This window comes from Piliocolobus tephrosceles, chromosome 9 (genome assembly GCF_002776525.5).
Source record: "Piliocolobus tephrosceles isolate RC106 chromosome 9, ASM277652v3, whole genome shotgun sequence".
In the NCBI taxonomy this organism is placed as follows: Eukaryota; Metazoa; Chordata; class Mammalia; order Primates; family Cercopithecidae; genus Piliocolobus; species Piliocolobus tephrosceles.
In genome coordinates, this window is record NC_045442.1 from 32,092,383 (window position 1) to 32,114,037 (window position 21,655).

The 21,655-nt window shown below is 46.4% G+C and overlaps 2 protein-coding genes and 1 pseudogene across 5 annotated transcripts in view; 2 read left to right on the forward strand and 1 right to left on the reverse strand.

Moving 5' to 3' along the window:
* On the reverse strand, positions 1 to 21,586 carry DPCD (deleted in primary ciliary dyskinesia homolog (mouse)). Its single transcript, XM_023206459.2, has 6 exons — positions 21,457 to 21,586; positions 14,950 to 15,030; positions 8,398 to 8,522; positions 7,927 to 8,060; positions 720 to 822; positions 1 to 297 (listed from the first exon to the last, which is right to left on the reverse strand). The coding sequence occupies exons 1-6, from the start codon at positions 21,518 to 21,520 to the stop codon at positions 193 to 195; spliced, it is 612 nt and encodes a 203-aa protein (XP_023062227.1). The 5' UTR covers positions 21,521 to 21,586; the 3' UTR covers positions 1 to 192.
* LOC111538826 lies at positions 10,853 to 14,608 on the forward strand (annotated as a pseudogene). The gene has a single exon (XR_003306568.1). The product of XR_003306568.1 is annotated as a 40S ribosomal protein S27-like (transcript).
* Positions 21,535 to 21,655, forward strand: part of POLL (DNA polymerase lambda) — a 10,508-nt gene continuing 10,387 nt past the window's right edge. For 2 of the 3 annotated variants that reach the window (XM_023206456.3, XM_023206457.3), the window contains exon 1: positions 21,603 to 21,655. The gene's annotated coding sequence lies outside the window, so the exon portion shown is untranslated. The other variant, XM_023206455.3, reaches the window with a different exon arrangement.

The following is a 21,655-nucleotide window of genomic DNA, read 5'->3' on the forward strand; positions in this document are numbered from 1 at the left end:
TGCAGTAAGTAGCTCAGAATGACTTTACTCAGGAAATACGACCATGACTCATTGGCTAGGAGTGCCCCACGGCCCAGTTCTTATAGACCGTTGATAGCTCCTAGAAGATAGGAGGCTGCCGTGATCAAGAAGGACCAAGCCTTGAAGTCTCACGGCACCCCCTGTGCTGGAGGTATAAGGCTCAGGGGCCAACTACTGGGTCTTGCAGTCCCCATCGTTGCTGTGGGCTGTCTTTACCTTCTTTAGTTCCTTCTGTAGCTCGGACTCAGCCACCACAACCTCCTTTGGCTTCTGGTACTGTGGATGGAGCCAGGAAGAAGAAAATAATTCAGTCACTGTCCCTTCTCCTTCCGTACACACTTGGGGCCCCTACTCCTTCTGATCCCCTTATTTGCACGACAAAATTGAGGCTTATAGGATTGATGATTTGCTCAAGGTCACGTGCCTGAGTAGGAGCAGACCTTGGACCAGAACCCAAGTTCAATTTCCACCGCTTCCCCTTCATCCTCTACCCTCTTCTAGCTGTGAATTATATGGTCAGGCTCCTCCCTGAGCCCCCTCCCTGCTCTCCCCTACGCTGAATTAGAGATGCCTGTTCTCCCACAAGCACACCGTAGGGCTTGGGGCTAGAACTGAGGACTCTTATGGGATGGGAAGTGGTCAGGGAAAGAGGAAGGCTCTCCCTGATGCAGCGTCCAAGAAGTCTGGGTGAATCTTACAGAGATGATCAGGGTGCAGTTGGCGTGGGCAAAGCTTAGCAAGGCGTCATCCAGAGGTAGCTGGTGTCTGTCTAGGTCAGGAATGGAGAACTTCTTGTAGTACCTGTGGGGACACCGAGAGGCTATTGGGGCACTCGGCAAGGTGACCCAACAGCTGGGCATCAGGTCCTCTGCTGCCTAGCTTCTAAATAGTTCTCCCACACCTTCCACACATGCAGAGAGGAAGAAGACAAGCCAGTTAGAACACCAGTATTTTAGAGCTCAGTGGCCCTGGAAAGCATAGAATGCAAGCCTTATGTCCAGTCCAGTGGCAGAAGAGCAGAACCCAGTTATAATTCTGTGATTAGACCAGGGGTTGTAGTGACTCACATCTCAAGAGCTGGGTCTCCCTAAGACAGGCAGAAGAAGCCTGGAACACACAAATAGCTCAAGCAGCTTGGACTCCTCTATACCCAATGCCTCATGGAGACACCAGAAAAATGGGACGTGTTCTAACAATGGACAGAATAAGGACATTCAGATCTGTCTCCCAAAGCTGGGGCCCTATTGCTACCATTTACATAAGAAGTCCTCTGAAGGCCTCAACTACGTGTTCCTCTTTTGGGGCCTTTCAAGGCCTTGTTAGCCTGGCTGTACTTGTAGGCCAGAGGGAAAAGTGTATCAACTAAGAGAAATCTCCTTGAGAGGACAAACCATGTTACTCTTCATGGAAGCTGGACCTCTGGACTACTTGGCTGGCCCCAAGTCCCCACTCCTCCATTTTTACACATCACACATGGTCCTTATCATCTCCAGGTGCTGGTTCAGAGATTAATGATGCCTTTTAATTTAAAAAAAAAAAAAAAAAAAAAGAACAGATAGCAACACCCAGTTCGTAATGTGTATAACTCGACTTCGCAGGAAATTTGACCCCCCTTACCAAAAAGGGAACTGAAATGTGCCTTGTTTCACAGCCAGTTGTCAGCTGGGATGGAAGTCAAGATTAGAGTAAGATTCCTTGTCCTTGGTCTGATGCTTACTACACCAAAGCACAATGAATGGCCTCTTCATCTCTAACAATACACCAATTTGGCATTTTCCTTGGTGGAAATGTGGCCTAGGATCTAGCCAGGGGCTGCCAGACCTGTCACTTGGGCAAGGCATCACTTTCTGCTGCAGAGGTTGTATGGGCTGTGAAGGGAAACACCTCAGGCAGGTACAAACAAACTCAAGTGAGAGGCCTGGGGAGGATGGGGCTTTTAGTACTTCAGAGGGGCCTGGTCCTTGTGGTGACAGCTACCCTGAGTCCACTTCAAAAGCCCCTATGCCCTGGGGACTCGGAGAGTTGACATCAATGCAGCACTTCTGCCCCGGTCCTCCCTGCCCAAATCCCTCCGTTCAACAGAGACTCTGGGGCCCCTCTCCTCCCAGGTTCCCCACTCCCCACCAAGGTACTGGGACCCATGGCAGGAAAAGAATGTTTACTTAAAGGCTGACAGTTCAAAAGGAATGGGGGCTGGGGGATCCTAATGGCACTGCAAGTTGCTTTATTTTCCAAAGCTCTGCCCCAGGGAAAGGCGATCCATCTGCCTGCAAACCGGGGATGGAATGCCTGCCTCATCCTCTTCCTAGCCAGCTCAGGCTGAGGGCTCTTCCTGGGGCCTTTGGTCTGGCCAGCAAAGGTGGCAGACACTGATAATAGGGGAGAGTCAAAGGTTAAAGAGCAGAGATTAGATGAACACAAAGACTTGTTAGGAAGTGTTAACATCTTCCCTGCAAAGATACACAAAAAGCAGAACCAGGAGGGAAGCAGCCCAGCCGAACCATTCCCCCAGGCTGGGGCAGTGGGACCAGAAAACGAATCCCAGGGCTTGGCCACAACAGCAAGGACAGGATCAGAGGGAACTTAAGGTGCATAGCTTGCACCTGCTTTCCTTGAACTACTCCTACCTCCAGGCAAGAGGAATGAAGGCAGAGCACCTGGAGGCTCAGCTTGGTTTTGAGTCTGTTGTAATGGATTTAGTTTATTGGTTGAGGTTAAACAACTTCTTAGAAGCGCCTGATAGTCAGGCTCAATCAAGGGAGTAGGGAGCATCTGCCTTTTCTCCTCCTGGGGCAGCCCACCCCCTTCTCACCCCCATTCCCCAGACATGGGTTTTTTTTCCATGATGGGTACTGTACTTGACTTTCTCACTAGCACCTGGACAACAGAGAGACCCCCCTGTGCTTCTGGAAGAGTCATAACGTTCAGCCTCAGACAGCTGTAGGTAGGCAGCAGACATTTATTGGGCATCAACTGTGTCCCAGGCCTTGAGCTGTGAGCTGGGGATTTAAGGATGAAGAAGAGGGTGGGCATGGTGGCTCATGCCTGTAATCCCAGCACTTTTAGAGGCTGAGGTGGAAGGATCACTTGAGGCCAGGAGTTCAAGACCAGCCTGGGCAACATAGCAAGACCCTGTCTCTACAAAAAATTAAAAGAAAAAGATGAAGAAGAAACAAGGCCTCCAGATGCAGTGGCTCACTCCTGTAATCCCAGCTCTTTGGGAGGCGGGCAGATCACTTGAGGCCAGGAGTTCAAGACCAGCCTGACCAACATGGTGAAACCCTGTCTCTACTAAAATACAAAACTTAGCCAGGTGTGGTGGCAGGCGCCTGTAGTCCCAGCTACTTGGGAGGCTGAGGCAGGAGAATCACTTGAACCCAGGAGGCGGAGGTTGCAGCGAGCAGAGATTGTGCCACTGCACTCCAGCCTGGATGACAGCAAGACTCCATCTCAAAAAAAGAAACAAGGCCATATCCCTGCTGATCAGACCTTGTTTTGTTTCTGCTAAAAGTTGAATCCTTACAGCAGGATAGTTCCTTGGCTTCCTGCAGATGCCCCACTCTCCCCCATTCCTACCTCCCTTCACTGTTCTATCTCAGCCATACAATGAAAGATGACATTTTAAAAAATTAATGCTTATTCTGTGCCAGGTTCCAAACACATTTAGTTGTCAAAACAACTCTCTCAGGTTGGTGACTTCTGTTATTCACTTTTAAACAAAAGGAAACTGAGGCCCAGAAAAGTTAGATATCTTGCCCAACTCACAAAGCTAGTAAACAGAGAAGCCCGTATTAAAGTGAGAATCCCCCAAATCTCCTGACCCCTCCATGTCTCCACATTCTCACCACAAAGTAATAGCCCACCATGGTCTAGATTATTTGCATTTGTCCAAGGATGGGGCAGATATTGGGGTGGGAGGTGGGGATGTTCAACCATGAAACAGGTTGTCTCCCCTGGAATCTAAACACTCTGCGGGCCCCCTGGGTACTCTCTCCAACACATCAATGGCCTTGCTTTCTGAATGTCAAAAGTCTTCAAAAGACGTATGTGGAAGTAAAGGCTTGTCGCAGAACTCCTGGCCCTGCCCTGTGACCCTGGAGAGGTCACTTAATTTCTGGGCCTCAGTTTCCACATTCCTTCTTCAAATAAAAGAGCTGCACTAGATGAACTTGAAGTCATTGTCAAAGGGCCCAGAACAGGCCAACTCTGTACCCTATCTTCTCCCTGTTCCACAGACAACTCCATTTTGGCTGTTTCAGGAATGACCTACTGCCTCCCTCTCTACACTCTCTACTGTATCCCCTCCCCAGTTCCAGCCCTTCTCCAATCCAAAAGGGCACTAGAGGCCAGGCCATCAGAGGGAGAGAGACTCTGCAGGCTGAAGGCAGGAGCAGGGCTGCTGTGGACAATCACTCAGGTCATGCCTCACATACCTCGGAGGGGGTGCCATGCACACCTGCACACTGCCAGAGGGTCCAGAGAAGCCTCCAACCAGTCCGCCCTTAGAAAAGCAGCAGGCAGATCTTCTTACACATCAAGGCGCTAGGCAAACTCAGCACCCCCACCCACAGTCACCCCCTGCTAGAGAGTCACAATCACACACACATACTAAAGGCCCCACCAAAGAGCAGCCTGTTGAATCCAGAGTTTCTTAAACTTATTTGACCACAGAATCCTTTTTTCTAGTGAAGCCTGTTAACATCTCCCACAGTGTTAGTATCACCGATGTCAAATCAGCCAAGTTCTCCTCAGATTCCAATTTCTAAAGAACTGGCCATTGTGCTGGCCTGTACATATACGATTTCATCCAATTCCCCAAAATCTGTGAAGTAGCTCTGAGTGTTCTCTGATAGATGAGGAAACCTTGCCTACCTTCTACAGCTAATATGTGACAGAGGCCAGATTTAACCCAACAACTTCTCACTCCTGCACCCTGGCTCATTCCACTTACAGCGGCCAACTTCCAGGCTGAGGCTAGGAGCCCTCTTTCTGCACAAATGTAATTATCAGAAATAGATGGTTCAACACTGGGATCCCAGAAAAGCACTTTTTTCCTTCCCTGATTCAGTCCTCACTAATATGTGAGGCCAAGGACATGATACACTACAATCAATTCCTTCAAGTAAAGTCACCAACCCAGCTCTTCAGAGACAAGGCAAGTATGGGTAAAGAAACTCTGGCTTTGGTCAGTAACCACATTCCAGAATATTAGAACTGGGGGAACCTCCAGGTGAAGGAAGAAGTCAAATCAGAGAGAAATGCCATTATGTGATGGAAAGTGCAGATGCCTGGGCATCAAGAGAGATGGTCACTAACTTTCCTTTCAGCAGACTGGTTCATCACACTGACTTTATATATACATTTATATAATCATCTATAACACAAGAATAAAAGTATGGATCCTGCCCACCTCCCGACAGCATGATGATCAGAAAACAGATTTTAAATGTACTGTATCCTTAAAAAGCTAAACACTGTGGAAGGGAGTAGCCATTGAGTTTTTGGCTTCTGGCCAGAGGCCACACTGGTCTGGGTGTGGTGGCTCATGCCTGTAATCTCAGCACTTCAAGAGGCCAAGGTAGGAGGATCACTTGAGCCCAGGATTTTGAGAGCAGCTTGGGCAAAATGGAGAGACCCTCAACTCTACAAAAACAAATTTTAAACTTAGCCAGGTGGGGTGGTATACAACCACAGTCCCAGCTTCTCAGGAGGATGAGGTGGGAGGATCCCTTGAGCCCAGGAGTTCAAAGCTGCAGTGAGCTATGACTGTGCAAGAAGTGCACTCTAGCCTGGGCAATAGGGCAAGACTCCATCTCTTAAAACAAAACAAAAAAGAATGTCTATGCAGGCTATAACCCTTGATGAGAAATAAATCTCTCCCTTCCAAATTAATTTTTTAAAAAGGAATAGCCATTGAGTTCTATATAATTAATGGGAGTCAAGGTATAAAACACATTCCTCCAGGTAGAAGGTAAAAATGCCACTAAGTTCTTGAATGATCTGGCTAAGGGTTCAGCGGCGTCTAGGTTACCTCCCAAAGGAGAGACCTGAGGAGGACAGGGATGAGCCAGGCCGGGACACTGGACCAGAGGCTCAGTGTGGGTTCCAAAGTGGGCCCTGAAACACTCCTTTCTCCTCTATGGGAATCCAACCCTCAGCCCTGCCCCTCCAGGGGCATCACTCCCATCCCACCTGGCCTCACCCATCATTTCAAAAATATTCAACAACCCCCACTTGCCTTGAGATCTAGCGTGGGCCTCTAGCCACGAAGCTCCTGGCCAATAGCGCCACCTATGGCTGGATGTGCGCAGGAGATGGGACCCAGAGGATCTGCCCGCAGATGAATTTTTTGGTGAGCTAGCTAGCTTCTCTTTCCTCACTCCCTGGTAATCACATTTCTGTCTGATATCTGTATTCGACAGTGACCTCTGGGGGACAAAAAAGAGGCAGCAGCCAGCTTCACAAAGTGCTGGGCTGCAGATTCAAGTGCTATCAGAAGCACTTTTGTTCCCAGTTTGGACCCAAGGCCTCTTCCGCCAGGGAACGCTTGCTGAAGCATGGAGTTTGTTTTCCTACAGGCAATTTCTCTGTTGTCTGAAATTGCTAAATTCCACTTTAGGCAGTGACTCCTGTTAATGATGAGAACAATAACGGGAATAAACTGCCTCTTATCTGAGGGCTTCAAAGTGCTTTATAAACACAAACCCTTATTATTATGACTTTATAGACAAGGCCCACTGCAGGGGCTGCTGGCTGCATGTACAGCAATAATCCTGAAATTAATTCATCCATCTCCACCCTTTCCCCTGTCCTCTTAATCCTGCCAAAGCAATGGGATATGGGGGTCACAAGAGGACAGCAGCACCCAGGGCTGCAATGGGGGAGTCTGGGAGCTACCCTGCTTCCCTGTGGGCCTCGTGGGCCTGAGAGATGGAAGGGGAGACTGGCACCACATCACCTGAGGAGATGCACAAGGAGCTGGGTCCCCATTACTGCATGTAAAGCAGGAGATGGGATCCCCATGAGGCATGTTGAATGGCTTCACAGCTTGCAGACAGGTAACTTGTAAAACCTCCCATCTCAATGCCCAAATCTATTTTGTGGGAGGTGGCCCTAGACTGTTATTCTCTCTAGCCCAGGTCAAGATTGATTCATTTCAGGGCCATTCCCTTCAGGCCTCACACAGGGCATTTCTCATCTCCTGTGATCAGTCAAGGCTTCAGAAACCTAAATGAGATCAATGCATTTCCAAAATGGAAATGCACTGTGGCCACCTTCTGTCCTTTCAACCCCTGCAGTTTGCCTCCCCTCTAAGAGACCACAAATGGAAGTTGAGTACCCCTTTTGAAGCATTATGCAAGAGATTTCCAAGCAGCCCAAGCATCTGCCCCACTGTCACTCAGTCTGGGGAGGGATTAGGTTTACTGCTGCCCAGTCTGCTTTAAACTGCTGTCAAGTACTGCTTTAAAGGACTGTCACTGCCACTTCAGACAGGTGTGCCTTCCAAGCTATGGCTCCCTGCCAGCTCTGAGTGATGTCACCAGGCCACCCTTAACAAGGACTGGATCCAGCCAGGAGACCAAGATCATAATAACCTTTCAGCAGAACCACCTGAGACCACAAGCTAATGCTCTTGTGATTTCCCTCATCATCTCATTCATTCAACAAATATTTACTGAGCTCCTGTCTATGCCAGGTACTTTACTAGACAGTCATTCAAATTTCTCTTCCCTGATGGAGCTGATCACATTATTCAGGCTGGTCCTGCAGAGAGGAAGCCCTTCCAATACCTGGAAGCAGAAGGGCTTCTTCTCTGCAGGACCAGCCTGAATAACGATCCTAACCCCAGATCAAACCCCACCTACAGCCTGCTCATACATACAGGGTGCCCTCCACGCTACTCACTTCTTGTTGGTTGTTTTGACAACGATGCAGCGCTCCTTCTGGTCCACACAGACACTGTAGACATCCTTAGGATAGGGGAGGTTTCTAATCCGCCACTGGAAAGTCTTCTTGGTGTCCTTGCGCATGAAGATAGGCTACAGAAGGCAAATCCAACTCGAGGACTGTTCCTGGGGAAGGGAAGGCTCCACCCTCATCAGAGCTCTACCCCGGGGCACAAGACCCTCAGCTCTTCTCCACTGCTGCCCTCTGACACTACTATTGCTACAACACTCCAGGCCCTGAGCCCCTGCCCTGGGATGATCAAGCCAAAATGTCTGTATTCATTCAAACAAACATTTATAGATTGCTGTGTCCAGGTGGCACACTGGAGGCGAGGAGGTGAACAAGACGTGGTGCCTGTCCTCAAAACCCAGCAGCCCACAGCCCACCCCCACCTCAGCCCGTGCAAGACACCTGGACAGATGGACGTACATTGGCATTGCTTTCCTTGATGAGTTCAGGCCCCAGGTTCCCTGTTCCTAGGGGCGCTGGCTCTCCTACTTCAAGCTGCCACTGGCCCATGGCTCCCAGGGCACTTTTCACACGCCACTTTCTCACTGGGGAGAGAAGCAAGCATCGGGATGAGAGTGAAGAGAGGGTCTCTGCTCTTTTCTGTTGCATCACCAGCACCACACTAGGTAGCCAGCACAAGATGAAAGTGGGAGTGTTGGGCCTTTACTCTCGGCTTTGTTAATTTAAGGAGGGACCTCACAACTTCTGAAATTTCAGTAGAGCATTTCAACATTAGACAACCTACAAAGCGCATCTCATGGGTGCTCAGGCAAAAGGAACTGGAATGAAACTCTGAGAGGAGCCAAGTGGAGTCAAGAAACCCTCAGGCATGGCTTCAAGCAAAGAGAAGTGAAAATTAGGAAAAGGGTCGTTTCTGGTAATGGAGAAAATCTGGATCCCAAAAAGGAGTTGAGGCACATTTTTTCCCTCAAAAACATGCAGAGGAAAAAAGAATTAAGAGGGTGAAAGCTGTTGGGCAGGTCTGTATCATGATTCAGAAAGCCCAAATATAGAAATTCACTCATTTCTGGTATACCTTGCTTTAAAACAACAACAACAACAACAACAAAAAAAAACAAAACAAAAAAAAACGCCCCAAAGCTGCATTTAAACAAAATCGTAGGCACATGCCATATTTTAAATGCACTGTTTATAAAAGATCTAATGTGAATTTTTTGTAAAAGGGAATCCTTTTAGAATGCAAATAACCATCTCTATTTTACCTTAACAACCCAGATGCTTGCATAAGATTTTAAGGCACATATATTATGAAAATTATAAATCAAGAAACTAGTTAAATGGACAGTACCTGAAAACCCCTGCTGAGATTTTCATTTTCAGGAACCATGCAGTCCATCACTGCAGGGGAATCTTTTCTGAGCCGTGACCTCCCATCCCCCAGTTCCTTTCCCTTCGTGCTGCATTTGGAATCTGGGGGCTGCCTGCTATGGTATCCTCCAGCCTGAGGAGCCCAGTTGGTGCTAAAGACCAGCAGCCTCTGTAGCTGTTTAAGGAACTAAACAACTCAAAAAGTGCATAGTACTCGGTTACAGTTGTTTCTGTTTGTGTCTTCTTCCAGGTAGAAGTTGATACCTACAGTCAGGTTCTCTGCACTAGGCAGGCCAGCTGTTTACTTTAGACCTTTTGAGCAGCTGTGTTAAATCCAAATGCCCTTACCGCTATAAGTAAGGCACACAACCTGAACACAAAAGTGTGCTGTAAAATTAGAATTTTCCCTTGGATATGTGCTTTTATAAGGTATGCTGCATTCTGCAGTGTGATTTTATTACCTCTTAGGGCCAAAAATTCTCCCTAGAAACACATTTCCAAGTTTATAATGAAAATTAATAAGGAAGTGTAAAACTTGGAAATATGCTTTATAGGCAACTTTTTTTCCCCCACAAATACTTCTCTCTTAAGTGAATGAACTGTGACCAGGAGTATATCCAAATCTATTCAGTGTTAATACCTCACTTCACTGGAAGCAGCCTTCTGGGGGCCTCTGTCACAGTCGCGAACTCAGAAGTGACAAATGCCTCTGAGCAGCAGCTTATTGTGAAAATATCCATGTACCCTACTCTATACTATAGGAAAGATCACTCTCAGATTCTTGCTCAGACTAGGTATAAAATGCTGTGTGTAGAATAAGGCAGGAAATTACTTTTTTTCTCAGGCATATTGACAATGGTATGGGGACAGCTCACATTGGACGGCAGTGTCAGAACCACATAAACACTTGGGACCATTTAGTGTAAGGGCAAACAAGCACCCTTAGACTCCAATGGTGCCACTTTATAATAGAACACAACCATCACAGATTTTAAAGGTGGAAGTTCCTTTAGAAAGCATCTACTCCAATGTCTGTATTTTTAAAATGAAAAATAGCATTTCTTCCCTGACTGCTCTCTTTCAACCCCTGCCACTACTCTCCAGGAAACAGAGTGTGAAGAATTACTGAGGCTCAAGGAGACAATCTTACAAATGCCACAGCTAAACTCCAGGTCTCGTAACTCCAAATTCAGAATTTGAATTATTAATAAAACTTTATTCTGAAAGTGTTCAATAAGCATATGTAATATTTTGAAAGGTTTCTGTTTTTTTTTTCAAGTAGCTCAATTTATTTATTTATTTATTTATTTATTTATGTATTTATTTATTTATTTATTGAGACTGAGTCTCGCTCTGTTGCCCGGGCTGGAGTGCAGTGGCCGGATCTCAGCTCACTGCAAGCTCCGCCTCCCAGGTTTAGGCCATTCTCCTGCCTCAGCCTCCCAAGTAGCTGGGACTACAGGCGCCCGCCACCTCACCCGGCTAGCTGTTTTTTGTATTTTTTAGTAGAGACAGGGTTTCACCGTGTTAGCCGGGATGGTCTCGATCTCCTGACCTCGTGATCCGCCCGTCTCGGCCTCCCAAAGTGCTGGGATTACAGGCTTGAGCCACCACGCCCAGCTCTCAATTTATTTTTTTATATTTGGTCTTTAAAGGGTAAGCTTTGATTATCTGAAAAAGTAAAATATGAGGACTACCTCACTACCTGGGGCTGGATAAGTGACGTGCCCCGTTAAGTCATGGGCCTTGCTAAATGGGGTGTCCTAATGCACAATACAGCACCAGGGTGGCCTGGAGGGACGATAACCACCCCAGGATTTTCTGTGCACTCTTTTACTCCAAGAAATTTTGAGTTTTACACAGAAAACTTCCCAAGAGGTACTCAAAGAAGGAAGAAAGTCAGCTGCTGGTTTCCTTACTTCTGACATTAAAAACCACTCAGGGAACTTGACACCTCTGGCTGCTTCACCTTTATTTTTTGTTTAAACATCTTGAGAATTAAATTCTTTGTTAGAATGCAGAAGAAAGTCTCCTTTCCCATTCCCTCTAGAGATAAGACCCAATAAAAGATTTTGGTGAAGTTCTTCTTATTTTTCCCATGCACAAGTGCACAGGTGCAAACGCACATGTACCAATGCACACTTTGTCTTGTCTTTCTTGTCCCTGTCTTTGTTCCTGAACTCAAGGACGGCTCCTGCGGCAACAGAAGACTGTTCCCACCTGCTGTCACTCTGATTTGATTATATGTTAAACCCAAACTGGTGTGTGTGAGGCAGCTTCCCGGGACGCTGTCATATCTTCCCAGCTGAGCCCCAGCCAGACCCTGGAAAGGAGACTTTCCACCCTGGTGAAGGGTCTGATGGGGAATATATAAAGGAGGTGGTGCCTGGGGGCTTTTTCCTAAGTCAGCAGGAAGCAGGCTGATGTCCCAGACTGCTGAAAGGAGGCCCCATCTTTCAGGTGGGCTGGAAAGTAGACGTCCTAAAGGCCTCTTTCCCCAAAGCTCCAAGCCCTGGCCCACTTCCAATGTGGATAATTACATTCCCCTTCCCTAAATACTCCCTGCAGCTTAAACTGGATGCAGGATTCTTCTTTTCTGCCCTAAAACACTGCAACATTGCTATGTGGCTATTAAACAGCTGCCATGTCCCATCCCAGAGGAGGCCAAAGGGAATCGAGTGGGTCATTTATAAAGCCAGTGAAGTGCTTGGGGATGAAAGTGCTCAATATCCTCCAAATGCAGCCTCGGGTGGTTAGGCTGGCGGTCAAATACCAAAGCAGATTAAGTCGGTAATCCGAATGTAATCGCTGGGGGATGGCCTGCCCTTCAGCCTCAGCCCCCTTGGACATGCTGTGTTCTTCTCAGGCTGGTTTGATGTTCCGATCATTGTTATGGGGCCTTCAGGTTTTTCCTCTATGAATACATGCAGCAATCATTGTGGGGGGTGGGAATGAATAGCACTGAGAGGGTAGGAAAAAAAATAGGACACTAACATGCTTATTAACACCAACTGGAGGAACTCTGTCTCAGACTGACGCACACCTATTGGCAATTCTTCGTCTGTAAATTACTTTGAGTTTTTCTAACAGAAAACCGGTTTGGCTAATTTTCAAATTTGTATACTTAGCTAGAAAAATGGAAACTATTCCTATTTATTGCCACAAAAACCATGTCCCTATTTTGCTTCATAGAATGCACAAGCAAAAGCCAGCTCAAGCCCTGGGATTATTTATACTTAAAAATTAATAATGAATAGTATTTTGCCAGGGCAGCTGGGGTGGTGGGCAGGAAGAAAAGAAAGAAAAAGATCTGCTGTTCTAGAGCTGGGCCCAGTGGCTCAAGTGAGATCTTCCTGCCTGCCCATCAGTCCACACTCAGGCCTTTCTGGGCAAAGAAAAACACAGTAAGAAGAAAAGAAAGTTGGATTTAAGTATTCTCAACTCTCAGCACTATGTTGTTGAGGACTAAAGCATGGACTCTTAATTGGACAGAACTAGGCTTAAATCCTGGCTTAGAAACTAGCTACATAATTCTCAACAAGGTGCTTAACCTCTTTGAGCTTCCATTTTTTCCAAATGTAAAATGGAGACAAGAGTATCTACCTCATAGGGCTTTAATGAGGAGGAGTAAATGAGGTAATTCACATGGAGCACTTAGCATGGTGCCCAGTAAGAGTCATGATATTAATATCATTATTAGGTCAACTTTAGCCAAACAGTGTTCTCCTGTGAACAGTCTTCTCCTCCATTTCCGCTTTTAAGAAAGAAGAGTTTGGAAGCCACGGTCTGTTCCCCACCTGCCACCAGGAGAAGTGACAGGTTAATGTGGGATATCGGGGTACATGGTGCTACAAATGAAGAAACCTGGACTTGTTTTTAATTTCAGTTTCACGCCCAAGCACAACAAAGATATCGGGTTTTATTTGTTTGTTTTTACAGCCGCAGCAGCTATAGCTGTTTTATTTGCTCTGTGTGGAGGAGTAGAGAAGTGGCACGGGGGGCTGGGAGTGAGGAGCTGCGGCTAGTCTCTGGCCTGGTTATGGTGGTGGCTAGTCCACGTGACCTCTGCTTTCATAAGTTCTCCCCTGTTAGGCATTCCAAGGCTGTCATCCCCTGGGAGCACTATAAATTACAATGCATTGTGAGGATATTACTACTGTATTGGTTTCCACCGAATCAGTGTCATATGCTAAACACATCAAGATTTTTAATAGCACCAGACTAAACCAATTGGGACTGGAGCCCAAGCAGCTCATAATAAGGAGGGATCAACACTTCACTGTGTGACTGAACATGCGCAGGACAAACATTTTAAGACTGGAGACTGAGGGAATGCAAGCCAGTGTAATCCACGTTGTCGGTTCTAGACATTTATGAGCTGTCAGAAAAAGGGAAAAAGAAATTCCCTCACCAATACTACCTGTCGATCAGGCCCAGGAAGAAATTAAAGCCAAGAATAATGACAGGAAAATAAACCAGCCCGTGATTCCATCATTGGTCTTAGCATTTCAGATGGAACTTAATAAAGAGACCAACTCCCACTGCTGACAGCCTTGGGCCCTGGGTCAAAGAGCCAGCCACCTAGCTCTGGGAAGCTGGTTAATGCTGATGTGCACACCTGGGAACACAGTGGACAAATCAAATAATTCCCAGAAATCTGAGCTGGAGCCACTACCCATGAGCCTGTTCTTAGAGGAAAGGCGCTGCAGGAATGAAAGTGACCACACTGCTTTTCTGGCGGTGACGACCTACCCACACGAGAACATGCCTCTCGCAAAGGATCTCCTTCATCCCTCCCCAGAAGAGGAGAAGAACACAACACAAGAAGAAACACCTGGTGCAGAGCCCCAATTCCTACTTCATGGATGTGAAATGCCCAGGATGCTATAAAATCAACACGGTCTTCAGCCATGCACAAACGGTAGTTTTGTGTGTTGGCTGCTCCACTGTCCTCTGCCAGCCTATAGGAGGAAAAGCAAGGCTTACAGAAGGATGTTCCTTTAGGAGGAAGCAGCACTAAAAGCACTCTGAATCAAGATGAGTGGGAAACTATCTCAATAAACACATTTTGGATATTAAAAAAAAAAAAAAAAAAAAAAGAAAGTGACCACGCTGCAAAATCACTGTTTTGACCCTCTTGGACTGAGATGTTCTTCAAGATGAGGATGGTATTTTACAATGTTGCCTTTGAGGCAAGCTCAGAAGCTCTGCCTCTGATACTCGCCTGCTCCCGGTGTGGCTTCAGAAAACAAAACAAACAAACAAATAAAAAAATAAAAAAAAAAAAAGGAAAAACAAATTGTGGTGAAAGTCTGCCCTTATCCCTCCTAAACCTACAAGGCTGACTTCCAATACCACCTCCTCTGTAAAGTTTTTTCCCAACTGATTCTCTACATCTTAGAATTACTCTCTCATTTGTCTGGGGCGAGGGGTGGGGATGAATTTTACTGGTCAAAAGGACTTGCACTCCACTTTTGGTGCCCAGATTATTCTCAGGAACATTGTTGTCTCGAGGGCTTCAGTCTCTCCCAGCTTCTACATTTGATCTGGGCTCCTGCCTCAAGCCTAAGGCTAGGAGTGGTCACTGTGCTTAGGTCAGCACCAAGTATTCCTAAAGGCCCACTGGGAGCCTCTGTCACTCACCAAGTAGTTCACTCGTCTTCTCGTCATATTCTTCAGCCATTTCCTTGCCGTCTGGGAATAAATAGTGCACCTTCCTTCTCCCTGTGCACAAAACAGAGAGCGCCTTACCTCAAAGCCTCCCCTTGCCCTGTCCCTTGCAGATCAAGGGGCCTATCTGGGAAATAGCGCCAGCCTTGGGAGTACTGAGGAACCCAGCCAGGGCCTCTACAAACTCCTTGCCAACCATCACCCACCATTACTTTAAAACATGTCCTGAGACTCTCTCCCTTTCTGAAGCTTTCCTTGAACATGTCTTTGCTCTGCTGTTTCCTCTACCAGCAACAGCTCCATACTTTTTCCTATCTGTGGAACTCTTCTTTGCCCTTCAAAATCCAGCTCAAATGTCACTTCCACTAGGAAGTCTTCCTCCACTATCACCTCCAGCCACCTTGGTAGGATTAATCACGTCCTCATGTGTGCCTCCCTAATGTTTTACTCATATCCATAGTGGAGCGTTTACTACGTACCATGATACTTTTAAAAAGCATTTGTCTTCCCATGAATGACAACATATTTATCTCTCTCTCCCCGCTTCCTAAAACCAAGCCTATGTGTTCAGGACATTGAATTAGGTTTCCTGACCAAGCACTCCCTCTAGCCATGCCAGTGCCCTGCCTTCTTCTGCACATCTCCAGGCCATTCCTATCATACAGTAACACAATGCTAAGTCCTCATGCATTTTCTTCATGGCACTTACTTTGGTTATGATTTTACATCTATTTATGTGACTCTTTGATTATTGCCTCTCTTCTACTAGATAGGAGGGGTTTCACCCCCATGCTGGGGTTTCCTAAAGACCAAGCATGGCTCCTGGCATATACCAGGAGCTCAACTAAATACTGATTGAAAGGATGAATAAACATTGATGCACTATCCACTGAAAGAATAGAAGAAAGTAAGGGAGGCCAGGTGCAGTGGCTCACACCTGTAATCCCAGCACTTTGGGAGGCCGAGGCTGGCAGATAACAAGGTCAGGAGTTCAAGACCAGCCTGGCCAACATGGTGAAACCCCATCTCTACTAAAGATACAAATAAGTTAGCCAGGCGTGGTGGCGGGTGCCTGTAGTCCCAGCCACCCAGGAGGCTGAGACAGGAGAATTGCTTGAACCTGAGAGGCGGAGGTTTCAGTGAGCTGAGATTGCACCACTGCACTCCATCCCTCCATCCAGCCTGGGCAACAGAGTGAGACTGTCTTAAAAAAAAAGAAGAAGAAACTAAGGGAGTCTCCTAGCCCAATTCCTCCACCCATGGAGCATTTGCTTAAAAGTGGCTATGTAATTTCCCCCTTTCTTTTTATAGGTAGGGAAGTAGATACAGGCAGACTTCTCAGTAAAACTAGTAACAGAGCACTAATATCCAGTAGACAAGTACCCTATGTATGCTTAATGAATAAGAGCCCCAAGGTGCCTTTTTCCTGTTCAATTCACTTCTCTGGTATACAGTTCCCTTGAGCCATTCCTAATCGGTATTCTGCCTAAACTCACCTCTAAATCTGCAGGGCCTCTAGCAGAGCCCTAGGTTATATCACACTTAATCACTTGGATGGCTCACAAGCATTAGAAAGGGCTCTCCTGTCAGGAGAGGGATCCAAGGTACGGCCTGGGAGGAGCTCATCTTCTCCCCTTGGCATCTAGCCTTGAGTCCAGACAGGATGCAGTGCTTACGAAATCTACCAGGCATTTCACATGTCTTATCAAATTTAATTCTCACAATAATCCTATGTGTCTTCATTACCTGTATTTCATAGATGAGGAAAACTGAGGGCTTTTTGTTTGTTTGTTTGTTTTGACAGAGTCTCGCTCTGTCGCCAGGCTGGAGTGCAGTGGCGCAATCTCAGCTCACTGCAACCTCTGCCTCCTGGGTTTAAGCAATTCTCCTGCCTCAGCCTCCCGAGTAGCTGGGACTACAGGTGCACGCCACCACACCAGTTAATTTTTGTATTTTTAATAGAGAGAGGGTTTCACCATTTTGGCCAGGATGGTTTCAATCTTCTGAACTCGTGATCCACCCACCTCGGCCTCCCAAAGTACTGGGATTACAGGCGTGAGCCACCACGCCCGGCCAACTGAGGCTTTTTTTAGAGAGTCTCGCTCTATTGCTGAGGCTGGAGTGCAGTGGTGTGATCTCGGCTCACTGCAACCTCTGCCTCCTGGGCTCAAGTGATCCTCCACCTCAGCCTCCCGAGTAGCTGGGACCATGGTTGCACACCACCATGCCCAGCTAATTTTTAAATTTTTTTGTACAGATGGGGTCTTACTATGTTACCCAGGCTGATCTCAAACTCCTGAGTTCAAGCAATCCTCCTGCCTTGGCCTCTCAAAGTGTTGGGAATACAGGAACGAGCCACCACACCCGGCCCTTAACTTTGTTTAAAGTGGGTTTTCCCAAACAAGTGTTTTTGTTTAAGAGTGTCTGCCTATGTTCCCTAGGCTGGAGTGCAGTGGCTATTCACAGGCATGATTATAGCACACTACAGCCTCAAACTTCTGGCCTCAAGAGAGCTTCCTGCCTCAGTTTCCCCAGTAGCTGGGATTACAGGTGCCCAACACAGGTGTTTAGTTTTTATAAAGTCAACTATATATTTTCTTTCTTTGTGGTTACTGCCTTAGAAGTTGTGCTCAGAGTATCCTCCCTTACCCAATGATCATGCAATACTTATCTATACTTTATTTTAATAGTATATTTATTCTAGAAATAAATGTATATATAAATTATTAAGTATATTAGTATATTTTTGTAAAAGAAAAAATAACTGTGAGTGTATGCATGGAATAATATAGAAGTTTATGTATAAAAATATAAATTATGGGCTGGGCGTGGCGGCTCACGCCTGTAATCTCAGCCCTTTGGGAAGCCAAGGCAGGCCAATCACCTGAGGTTAGGAGTTCGAGACCAGTCTGGTTAACATGGTGAAACCCTGTCTCTACTAAAAATACAAAAAAAATTAGCCAAGCGTGGTGGCGGGCGCCTATAATCCCAGCTACTCAGGAGGCTGAGATAGGAGAATCCGTTGAACCCAGGAGGCAAAGGTTGCAGTGAGCCGAGATTGCGCCATTACACTCCAGCTTGGGCAACAAGAGTGAAACTCATCTCAAAAAAAAAAAAAAAAAACTAAACGAAATTATGATTATCTAGGTAGTAATATTTAATATTACATGTGACTTATTTTATTTTTCATATTTCCACAATGAATTATTTCTTTAAAAAATCAAAAGGACATTGGATTCTCATTATCCAACCCAAGATATCAATAGCCATGATTCTTGGTGGAGGGGAGTAACCCCCACTCCCACACCCCTCCTACACACCCAGGGGTAAATCTGCAGGTTTGACAAGGCATAACCACATATGCGATACTGAATTGTTTTTGTTTGGGGATAGGGTGGAATCTAACATCATTTTGTGATGCTACTAACAAAAGAACTTAACAAAATCCTGGCCGATAAAATATTTGTTTAAACACTACTGTGACCAAAAAGAGTGAAAGCAGGGACTGGAGTGGATCTTTGTATACTCATGTTCAGAGCAGCATTATTCACAATACCCAAACGTTGGAAGCAACCCAGGTGTCCATCAACAGATGAATGAATCAACAGAATGCAGTATAGACATACAATGGGATACCACTCAGCCTTAAAAAGGAGCAAAACTTTGACACGTTACAATATCCATACCTCTGTGCCTACCTCTTCCAGGCACAGCCCTTGGTCCTTGCTGTATCTCCCCGAAAAACACAGGGAACATTTAGAGGTTTACTTTACAAACAATATTACAGCCAGAAAGGACCTCAGACATAACAATCGTAGCCCATCCACTTCATTTTACAGATGAGGAAAGTGAGATCCAAACAAGTATAGGGGCCGACTAGAGAGCCTGTGGTGAATTAAAGGCACAGCTGGAAGCGTCCAACTGTGGCAACATGGATGAACCTTGAAGCATTACACTAAGTGAAATATGCCAGTTACAGAAAGATAAATATTGTATGATTCCATTTAGATGAGGTTCTTAGAGCAGTCCAATTCATAGAGACGGAAAGTCAAATGGTGGTTGCCAGGGGATGGGAGGAGGAGGGAATGAGGAGTTGGCGTTTGATGGGTACAGAATTTCACTTGAGCTGAGTGTAGTGGCACATGCCTGTAGTCCCAGCTATTCAAGAGGCTGAGGTGGGAGGATTACATGAGCCTAGGAGTTCAAGGCTGCAGTGAGCTATGATCGTACCACTGTACTCCACAGCCTGGGTGACAGAGCAAGACCCTGTCTCCAAAAAGAAAAAAATTTCCGTTGAGAAAGATTAAAAAGTTCTGAAGATGGTGGTGATAGTTGCACAACAATGTGAATGTACTTAATGCCACAGAACTGTACACTTAAAAATGATTAAAATGCTAAATTCTGTTATGTATTTATTACCACAATAAAAATAAAAACCACTGTCCTATGAGAAAATGTCCTAAATATTTAGCAAGGCATAAGAAATCTATCACAATATGTCCCAATTTATCTGTAACCTCTCTTCATTTTCCACATCCCCTTATTTCTGCTTCAGAAAAGGGACCTTTTTATTCTCCCTTCTATTCTGGCATGTAGTATAGTACCTGACATAGTTACAGGTGGTTTGTTCTGACTGGGTGACTGCTTTAACATTACTAAACGTTTTGGTACTCCCCTAGTAATCAGGCACATACCTTCACACCTTTACATATGGGCCTTCATATGTGAGTCGTTCTTCCTTGAATAGCTGTCCCCTCTTCTTCACTCAGCAAACACCTATTCTATTTTTTTTTTTTCCTTTTTTTTTTGAGACAGAGTCTCACTGTGTCGCCCAAGCTGGAGTGCAGTGGCATGATCTCGGCTCACTGCTGCGTCTACCTCCCTGGCTCAAGCGGTCCTCTGGTCTCAGCCACAAGATAGCTGGGACTACGGGGCATGTACCGTGATGCCCGGCTAATTTTTGACTTTTGTTTGTTTGTTTGTTTGTTTGTTGTCTGAGACAGAGTCTTACTCACTTGTCACCCAGGCTGGAATGCAGTGGTGCGATCTCAGTTCACTGTAACCTCCGTCTCCCAGGTTCAAGCGATTCCCCTGCCTCAGCCTCCAGAGTAGCTGGAATTACAGGTGCACACCACCATGCCTGACTAATTTTTTTGTATTTTTAGTAGAGATGGGGTTTCATCACGTTGGCTAGGCTGGTCTCAAACTCCTGGCCTCAAGGGATCCGCCCACCTCAGCCTCCCAAAGTGCTGGGAGTACAGGCGTGAACCACCACACCCAGCCATAATTTTTGTATTTTTTGAAGAGATGAGGTTTGGCCATGTTGCCCAAGCTGGTCTCGAACTCCTGAGCTCAAACGATGCACCCGCCTCAGCCTCCCAGAGTGCTGGAATTACCAGCGTGAGCCACTGTGCCTGGCCTTATTAATTCTTCAGGACCCAGAAACATCATCACTTCTGTTGGGTCTTCTTCCAAAGAGATGTCGCTTACACCTTCACTCTTCCCTACCATTTTATACAAGACTACAACCTCTATTTAACACATCTTATTATTTAAGTGCATGTTTTTCCCAATCAGTCTAAGTCCTGTGACAACATATCTTTTTCTTTCTGTTCTAATTTAGAGCGTGGCACATAGTAAAAGCCTCCCTAAATGTTGCACGAACGAGTAAATGATTTTAATTTCCACAAACTCCAGGCTTCCCTGGTTGGCCTCTGCCTGTGAATGTGAATCACCAGCTATTATCTTGAAAGCCTCAGGAACTTCAGACGCAATTCATCCTGGCTACCCAGTGGGTCCAGAAAGGACCCAAGTGCACAGGGGGCCGACATCGGCCAATCCTAGGGTGAGGAAAAGTTAGGTATCCATGCCCCTGTGCCCACTTCTTCCAGGCACAGCCCTTGGTCCTTGCTCTAGCTCCCCTAAAGACACAGAAAACATTTAGAGGTTCACTTGACAAAAATATTACAGCTGGAAAGGACCTCAGAGATAACAATGGTAGTCCATCCACTTAATTTTACAGATGAGGAAAGTGAGGCTCAAACAAGTAAAGGTGCCGACTGGAGAGCCCGTGGTGAATTAATGGCACAGTCGGAACTAGAGCCCAGGCCTCTCTCCTCTCTAAAGTCTAAAACATTCTTGAATTTCAGTTTCCTCTTCTGTAAAACGGGGTGGAAAATTAGCCTCTCAGGACAGTGGTGAGGAGCAAATGAGATAATGAATGTAAAAGAAATTACTATATTAGAAACAGAACTCAGAGCGGGGCGAGATGGTGTAGAGGAATTTAAGGGGTGTCCGGAGACATGTGTTCCAGTCATGTCATCTCTGTGAGCCTCAGTCTCCTCATCCGCAAATGCAGGACCTGGCTCGGCTGACCACCGAGACCCTTCCAGCTCTGCCGACCCAGGCCCTGAGGCCCTTCCCGGAGGGCCGGACCCTGGGGGAAAAAAACGAAGGAGCTCGCGGGGACCCTCGAGTTACCGTCCTGCAGCAGCGCAGTCTTCTGGGCTGTCCGCAGACTCTCCATCCAGCCCGTCACCGCCATCTTTCCTCTGCTAAGCAGCGCGCCCGGCCGCTACCATGGCAACCGTTCCACTGAGGGTCACTTCCGGCTGACTCGGAAGCTATTCTGGGCATTTGCCCTCCTTCCCCCCTTCGTCCGTTCTCATTGGCTCTCCTG